Raw genomic sequence first — 8,976 nt, forward strand, 5'->3', positions numbered from 1 at the left:
TGCATATTAACTTACCTTCAGCGGGGGAACCGAATTGGTGATGGTCAATCCGATGCTTCGGAGGCCTACGATCGGTGCGAAATCAGTGGTGTACAGTCGCTGCAGGCCATGGGTGGTTAGGATTATGGGGACATTATGCCGGAGGCGTTCCTGTTCGTATTTGACTAGCTCTGCGATGTTGTTCAACCCCAAGCCGCTGTAGTTTGCTTCGGCTAGGACATCCGTTAGGCACTGAACGTCTCCGAACCCAAGATTGACACCTTGTCCGGCCAGGGGGTGAACCCGGTGTGCGGCATCGCTGGGAGAGTAAATCGAGTTTGAATTTGTATCGCTTAAAAACAACGTAAAAACTGGACTTACCCAATCAAACAGACGCCATGTCCCACGTAGGTACTGGTGTGACCCAAGCCCAGAGGAAAGGCGGCTCTGGACTTTTCCATAACTGCTTCCACCACCGGAGCCGGCTCCAAGCGTTGACCCGTCTGGGAAGAAATCAGCGAATTCACGTTCTTCATAATTTCCTCGATGACGTTGTTCCTTGGATAGGACTTAGTCTGGAAGATATTTTAAGATTGTGATGCCTACGCTTATCTAAACTCAAACCCCACAAGTAATACTCACAAACGCCTCATTGAGTGCCGCAACGAAGGATGGCTCGTCCAATTGCACCAACCGTTTGGCTTCCGCAACGGTGGTTGACCAAACTAGCGAGCTCATATCGTCATTCAGAGGAAGCAACGCGATGGGTCCCGTCGGAAGGAATCGTTGCCAGGCGGTCACGTTATTTGCCACTGCACCTGCCAGCTTGAGGGTTGCAACCACTCCCATCTGATTGTATGCCAAGGTGAAATTATCCACACCCATCGATCGCCGGACCAGCGAATTGAATCCATCGGCACCGACCTGGAATAAAAGAAATGATCGATGATCTCATTTTACAACTGTTCTTCACGTCACATTAGCACCTATTTGTTTGCGAGCTGTTACAGTAGTAATGATTATTCTTACATACGTACTTTCATAAGCCCTTATTTTCCTTATCGGTAATTTAGACTGTTCAAGAGCGGTTCTGAGATCGTTTTGTAGTTTGACTTGAAGAGCAAGTGAAAATTGACGAGCAAGTCGTAATCTCACAGCAACAGATTGAGATCATGCCCTACGAGATGTTGCAAATGGATTCTCACACTTTCTCCGATACTCAAATGCTGCTACTCACGGATAACTGGACGTTGCAGGTAACTAGGGGTAATGAAAGTTTATCTGCTTAAATCTAGATTTATAGGGGGTTTGAACTTAATTTATTTGGCTAAATTGGTTTCGCACAAAAAGACCTGTAATTTGTGATTCAATAAGCTTAAAAAGTCCATTACCCAAGTTACCGCAGAAGATCGTTTCATTTCTCCAGTTCGAACGAAATCTTGAACCTTTCTCTTGATGGAGCACATCAGCGCCCGCACAGTGGAAACGGACACGGAATCAGCGCATTTGCTGGATGTCCTTGACTGCCCCGCCGCTTCGTCGAGGTCGCGGCTTTGAAATTGCCCAGTATTTTTCGATTGGTCGACGGGCCAAAAGATGACTTTTCCCCTATGCTTGCGGATGAACGGCAGTAAACGCTTTTTCAGGCATTCTTCGATGTAAACTTGGGATGTCATCGTCGAGGATGTGACGAATGGTTCCGTTTTCAGGTCACAATTGCAAATCGCTTACCAAATCAGGGTTTTCTTCGCGAACTTGTCGGCAAACACGAACTTGAATCTTCCCGGCACATCCCCATGTCCAGTCACGATGTAAAACTTTTGACCTGTAAACTGCTTAAAATCGAGTTTGACGTATGTTTCGTCATCGATCAAAGTGCAGCCTTTGCATTTTGTCAAAACACGGTCGTACAGGAGCCTTGCACGCTTTTCGGCCACGGAATTCTGCTTCATGTGCCGGTTCGGATGTTTACTGGCTTTGTACGACTTGTATCCTTCCCTGGCAACGATGTTCCGCACTGTTTGAAAGTTGGTGTTGTACCTTCTGGCCACATCTCGGATCGAAAGAAAGGGGTTGGTTTTAACGCACCTCAACACCTTGCTGCGCAGCTGATGATCCCTGGTTCCAGTTTTTTTTTCGTAGGTCTGCTTATTCCTTTCCATACTTAGGGTTTTCCTTGTAGGTTTTGAGCACTCAACAAACTGTTGTTTTCGGCATCTTCAGCACTTTAGCCACCTTGGAACCGGACCACTCCGGATTTTCCAGGTGTTTGAGCACAATATCTTTTCTTCTTTCGAGTTCCATTTGACGTTAATTTTGAACGCGATCGACTACTTTGATCAAGCTTGCATCAGTTGTTCTCTACACGCTCGTTCAATTTAACTCAAAAGTGAGTAAAAATCCACCCATTTTCGTTAAAAGTGAAACTACTCTAAAGTGAGTCGCCTGTATTTGGAAAAATAAGCGAAACTGAGTAAATGGTGCTCAGTTCTAGTAAAATTATTATTTTTAAAAATGAGTAATTGGGATTGACATACATATATCAAACGATTTCTATTGAAAAATAATTACGCAATAATATTTATCATGACAATTCAAAGTTATTTTAGTAATTCCACTTTCTGGATTGAAGAACATCTTGGTAAAACCCTCTCGCAGACTGGGAATTGGTACTCCTGAAATGGAAGGGAATTTGATCCATCTACACATGCACGGAATCAGTTGAGAGGCATACCATTATGCTTGTTGATTGGCGATGGGATGGAATAGCTCCAAGAAATTAATCGATGGCTGTAGGACGGGTCTTACTCTAATTTGGTAGTATTCCATATAATGACTACCAAATTAGAGAGATAGATTCGCCCAAAAGTCATCAGTTAATTATTTAGTCAAAGTCTGAACATCCAGAAAATTTCATTGACATCTGAGAGGGTGTTGCCAGCTTCGATTCGATTTGGCGTGAAATGCGTGTTACACCCGAAAGGAGGTGAAAGTAGACCACATTTGCAGCAAAAAATTGTATGGCAAGGAAGGAGGGACCATCAGGACACTCGATTAAAGCTATTTAGACGGGGACATGGGAATGCCAACTCCCTGTTGATAATATTTCGTGAATAAAGGGCGGACTCTTCTCCCCCCTCATTAAGGTATCTATCTTCCTGTTTGGTGGCTCGTCTTTTTGACCAATTGTGCGATCATGATCATTCTGGTATAACAGACAAATAAAAAATTTTAAAATCAAAAGCAAATAGCACGTAAAATTTACAAAAAAAAGCACTATAGTAGTGATAATTTACCAACCTAGTTGGACATATGCGTTCAACTGAATTAAGCCATCAGTAATGCATTTGAAGAATGTAATTCAAAAACTGAAATTGAAATAAAGCCCTGTACGAACAACTTCTTTAGCTACGTAAAAACCAAATTGAAATCTGACAATCTTCTTTCAATCATGCATCGCAACGAAAACGTCGGCGATAGCTCGGAAAAACTGTAATCTATTTGCAAATTTTTCTCCAGAATTCTACACGACATTTTTTGAATAAGACCGCGATTATTTTGCATTTCATCCAGCATGTTCAAGCAACATTGGCGTGAATCAACTTCAAGTGCAGGATATTTTGCAGGCTTTAAACAAATTAGACGCCTCAAAAGGTCCTGGACCTGACGAAATTCCTCTAGTATTTATGAAAAGTCTAGCAATGGAAGTTATTGCTCTATTGTTTTGGCTTTTTAATAGGTCCCTGGAATCCAGAACCTTCCCAACAAATTTGAAACGCTCATTGCTAGAGCCTATCTTTAAATCTGGCCAAAAATCGATCGTACGTAATTATCATGGAAAAGCCATCATCTCTTGCATTCCTAAACTTTTCGAACAGTGTTCACTCGGCTATCGACAGAAGCAGGCCACTCTCGATGTGCATCACGCGATTGTCTGTTTGCTCGGCAGCAATCATTGTGTGGTCCTATCAAGGGTAAGTCACTCAGCTCATTGTGCCGAAATTAGATTCGACACAACTTTGGCAGATCCTTTTGCACACTTTCAGCACAATCTTGTATGCATTGGATTGTTGTAAAGAAAATGGAAGCACTGTTGAACAACTGTCATTGAAGTTGTTCACAACATTACGAGCAGTTTGACTGTATATTCAGGAACATCCTCTAATTGAATATACTCATACCAGTAGTTCACTTAAAGATCTAAATAAGAAATCAGAGGAAACATGTCAGAAAGGTCTAACTCGAAACGTAAACAGTGTCTTGGATCGTTGGTTTCTTACGAATGACAACACACCCACTCAAACTAACTAAATCATCTGACAGAGCAATGTTTGTTCTATGAGCTGGTGTAATCAGATTCCGTAGGTGTGTGGTCATTCAAGAGAAATCGACGTTCAAAGTCATTGTTTACATTTCAAGTTATACCCTTCTGACATGTTTCCCCTGAAATGTAGGTTCTAGAGTGGGCTCAAGAGAAAGAGGCAGTTAATCAGACCCCATTAATACCCCCCATTTAAATAATGCTGCAACTCACACAAAACAAACTACAGAAGTCTATTCATCATCCTCTATAGTCGGTCTCCAACAATGTTCCCCACCGGTTCCAAATTTTTTTCCGGTTGCTGATAGAATGTTACTGTTCACATCACGAAAGGCTAGCTTTCTGGTCTGCCTTTAAGCCTAAAACACAGGACTTTTATTAGCTTGAGCTTGAGCTTGAGCTTGAGCTTGATTGACCGCCCACGGTTGCTACTCTGTTACTGCCAGATCAGCTGTAATTACACAGAGAACCAATAGACGATGCTTGGGACTAGCAATCATCCTCGATGTGTAAAAACTGGTGATCTTAAATTAGGCAATACCATCGCCGGCCGCGCCCGAACACAGGTCAAGAAAGGAATCAGGAATGGGAAGGATTGTGTTGACATGACACTCGCTTTGATGGAAGCCGAGAACACCTCTGCACTTCCACGAGGAATCACTGGGATGTTGGATAAGAGGGTTGGGTTTGCAGCAGGGTTCGTTTTGGTAAACGATAAGCTGAATTGATGTCCTAACGATCATATAACGCGAAGGAGGTTGGGACTAAACCCACGATTTTCTGCTCAGTAAGCAAAAACGTTTGCCACTAGGCAGACGAGCACCTTTTTAATCACCGAGTTGCTGTTATTACCATGTAGTCATATTAACAAATAAAACGATTGACGAATCTTGAATGTGGATGGGCCTGAGATTAGACTCATGATGTTCTGCTCAGTAAGCAAAAACGGTTGCTCTAAGGCCACCGAGCCCCTCATATCACATAATACCGTTGCTCAAATTTGTGTATCCATTCAAACCCGGAACCAACGACAACAACGAGTTTCGCAAAATACACGATACACAAGCGATTTTACCATAAATCTCTTTGATATGTAAGGACCTGGGACCGCGTTTTTCTGCTCAGTAAGCAGGCCACTGTAACCGACGATCTTTCAAATCCGAAAACTAAAAACTACGAAAAAGTACTTAGGCCTTCATTAAGTTCCACTTTCACGCGACGTTCAATGACAGGGTCCTATCCAGGATTACATCTAAACAATCCAAATCTGGCCAACGCCCACCTAAACCTGTTCTAATCCACCTGAAATGACTAACGAATGGAAGACTTTGACTACCCAGCCATTCAATAGTCTCATTCCGTGCCTTATGGCAACTTGATGATTCTATTGCGCTCATCTTCTGGCACCACCCAGGGGAGACTTGGTCCTATACCCAATGCTTAACTTATCTCCATTCACCTCAGCTACTCGCAATTTCTTGTGATATAGTGAGCGGAATATTATTATAAAGGGTGTCCACGATGAAATTGCCACACACAAAATTGATTCGCAAAATTCGAGTTTTCATCCGATTGCCATCAAATTTTCAGGGATTGAGAAATAACTATTAAACTTCATTTTACCATTTTACTCGTATTTTATTTACAGTCCATACGCAAATGCCCGCACCTTGGCCTTAACCCCGGCCATAAGATTCTGCACAACCTGTGAATCAACCGTTTTTTGCATGTAAACCCATACTTTCTTCAGTTCCTCGACTGTCTTCACTACCTTAGGTCCTTTAAGAAGGTGCTGCTTCATAATCGCCCAGTACTTCTCGATGGGGCGGAGCTCCGGAGTGTTGGGAGGTTTGAACATTTTCGGCACGAAATTGACCTTATTGTCCGCATACCACTTCAGCACGTCCTTGGAGTAGTGGCATGAGGCCAAATCCGGCCAGAAGATTGTTGGGACGTTGTGGGCCTTCAGGAGAGGAAGCAGCCGCTTCTGGAGGCACTCTTTTATGTACACCTGTCCGTTCATCGTGTCCTGGGTCACGAAAGGTGCATTCCGCTTCCCGCACGTGCAGATGGCTTGCCAAACCAGGAATTTCTTCGCAAATTTGGACATCTTCTGAGTGCGGACATGCTCCGGAACGCTGAACTTATCCTTGGCCGTGAAAAACAGGTTGCCGGGGATCTGTTTGAAGTCGGCCTTCACATATGTTTCGTCGTCCATGATGCAGCATTCAACTTTCGTCAGCATGTTGAGGTACAACTTCCTGGCACGGGTTTTGGCGGACTTGTTCTGCTTCTCGTCGCGATTAGGGGCCTTTTGTACCTTGAACGTTCGAAGCCCAGCCTTAGTTTTGGCCTTCTGGACAAAACTTCGGCTTAGGTGCAGCTTCTTAGCCACATCCCTAACGGAGGCGTTCGGATTTCGGTTGAAGGCCCCAACTACGCGGTTGTGATTTTTGGTGTTGTACGGAATACTTTTTCCTTCACTTCTGGGCTTCCGATCGGTGGTCAACCGTTCCTCGAACCGCTTAATCACTCGCGACACCGTGGAATTCGCGATTCCCAACGTTTTAGCGATGGAACGATGCGATAGATCCTTGTTCTCGTGATGAATGCGCAAGATTTTATCACGCACGAGCTGTTCTTTCGACTCCATTTCCGCGAGTTTTGATCACAGGACTTTAAAACTTGCAGGATGTAAATCACAAACGAAGTGACAGACGGAGCGGCTCGAAAACTTTGGTGACTAACCTGTTATTGCAATTTTTCAGTGTACCACATGGCAACACCACTACTACTGGATTGTACCACATGGCAACACTACTACTAGATTGAACTAGCATTTTCACCAAATGTACTAGAATGCTTTGGTTCTATCTCTTTCACTCTACTCAAAACTGAAATGCATTAAAAAATGATAAAATGATACGCACTCTTTGCACACTGTCAAAGAATCATTGTACACAAAATCAACTTTGTTCAAATCAAAACAAAAAAACTAACCCATCTGGTGGATGATGGCACAAGCTTCCAAGAAAATTCTGTTACAGTGAACCACATTATTTAAATGGATTTCTTCGCCAGTTAGTCGTCTGTCACTTCGTTTGTGATGTAAATAATGCACTATGAACTAAATCCACCCAAATTTTCATTAAATTCTACCCAACGGTTAAAAAGTTAGAGCACGATAGTTACCACGATAGTTGCTATTCAACAACTCGACAACGTCCCATCGTCAACGCCTGCTATGAGAATTTCCCATTGCAGACGTCAACGAAATGACGTCATCGAGCTATCGATCAACTACCCTGGTTATCGCCTGGTACCTTATAGCACGATGCTAGGAGGCGAACCGGAAGCATCGATGAGCTACCTCTCCCCCTAAAACACAGGACTTTTATTATCCTATGAATACAAAACACTAAAATTTCAAACACCCGCCGCCGCCACTTCCCGCGTCTTCCTCAATCCGATTTATCCTTGCGATTTCAAACCAAAATATTCAAGGTGTCAGAAATACCGGGTGGCCGGGATGGATATTTTACAAACTATCGCAACTTGCTCTATGACCGGCAAAATCGGCACATCTGCAGCACACTGACAAAGAAGATGACCCAAGATTGGTGTGCGGAGTGACCTACCCCTTGGGTTCATTGTTCTTCATCAGCAGTTATTTCGGTCGATGCGTCGTCGACTTTGAAAAACAACCGTTTCGTTAATATTTGTGTGAGTGCTGACCACGTTTTGCGTCCATTGATGCAATGGAAGCGCTCTGCTCCCTGGAGGAGCCTTATTGGATAGCGGAAGATAAAGTGTTTATTGTGTTGTACCTTTTGACTGTAGTTTTAAGATGAATTGTATAGTGAACAGGAATTCTCGGCTCTGTAAAGTTAATTCGATTGAGCCTTATCAAATAAATTAATAAAAATAAAATAAACGTCAGTGAGTGGAAGTCACCCTGGTTCTATACAGACTTTAGCAAGGCATTTGACCGCATTGACGTACCAATGCTACTCTTTAAATTGCAAAAAATTGGAATTGAGTCAGGACTCCTGAAATGTCTTGAATCATATTTAACTAACCGAAAACAAATAATTAAATTCAACAAAAAGAAATCGAGCAAACGTTTCAGCTCAATTGATCTTGAGAGAACAAAGTTACAACATGTCAAAGTTGTCAATTTTGTATGAAAATTGGCATCGAACAGTACTGTATATGTCAATAATTTTAGAAGCGGACAACTTAAAACAAAAGCACTAAGACTTAATTCCCATCCTGGACCACTGTGCGTTCCGAGAAAATCAATGAACGGTAAGTTTAGCCGTATTGTTCCCACTGTGCAGCGCTTGCTTGCAGATTTCGTTCCTTCGTAGTGTGCGGCTGACCCACCTCCACACTTACATTCTCGAATTTTCCTTGATATCGGATTTTGAAGACATCGACGATGGAAATCAACATTCGTGATCCACTCCACTGATATACACCTTGTCTCGCGGGTGGTAGAATAGATGTAATGTTTGAATTGAAAATACGGAATTTGATCTCCAAATCTCAAACTGGAATCTTAATTGCTATTCAATTGCTTTTCTTAAAAAAGCAGTGTATCATCTACAGGTTATTTACCTACTCGTATAAATAACCAGCCGTCGCAACACCAGATCTGGAAAATTCAACAACGT

General features: G+C 42.8%; 3 protein-coding genes across 3 annotated transcripts in view; 2 read left to right on the forward strand and 1 right to left on the reverse strand.

The window, feature by feature from the left end:
- Usp1 (ubiquitin specific protease 1) overlaps positions 1 to 8,976 on the forward strand; it is a 473,693-nt gene that overhangs the window by 459,236 nt on the left and 5,481 nt on the right. The gene's annotated exons all lie outside the window — the stretch shown is intronic.
- The window catches only part of LOC135697177 (uncharacterized), a 511,087-nt gene that overhangs the window by 364,891 nt on the left and 137,220 nt on the right, over positions 1 to 8,976 (forward strand). The window lies entirely within an intron of this gene.
- Positions 1 to 8,976, reverse strand: part of Coq6 (ubiquinone biosynthesis protein COQ6, mitochondrial) — a 31,198-nt gene that overhangs the window by 521 nt on the left and 21,701 nt on the right. The window contains exons 2-4 of the mRNA XM_065216807.1: positions 622 to 903; positions 361 to 554; positions 16 to 298 (exon numbers count right to left, since the gene is read on the reverse strand). Coding sequence (XP_065072879.1) covers positions 16 to 298; positions 361 to 554; positions 622 to 903 — 759 coding nt within the window. The remainder of the gene's footprint in view (positions 1 to 15; positions 299 to 360; positions 555 to 621; positions 904 to 8,976) is intronic.

The sequence above is a fragment of the Ochlerotatus camptorhynchus genome, unplaced genomic scaffold (assembly GCF_037179485.1).
Source record: "Ochlerotatus camptorhynchus isolate MF236.1 unplaced genomic scaffold, CSIRO-AGI_Acam_v1.1 ptg000067l, whole genome shotgun sequence".
Taxonomy (NCBI): Eukaryota; Metazoa; Arthropoda; class Insecta; order Diptera; family Culicidae; genus Ochlerotatus; species Ochlerotatus camptorhynchus.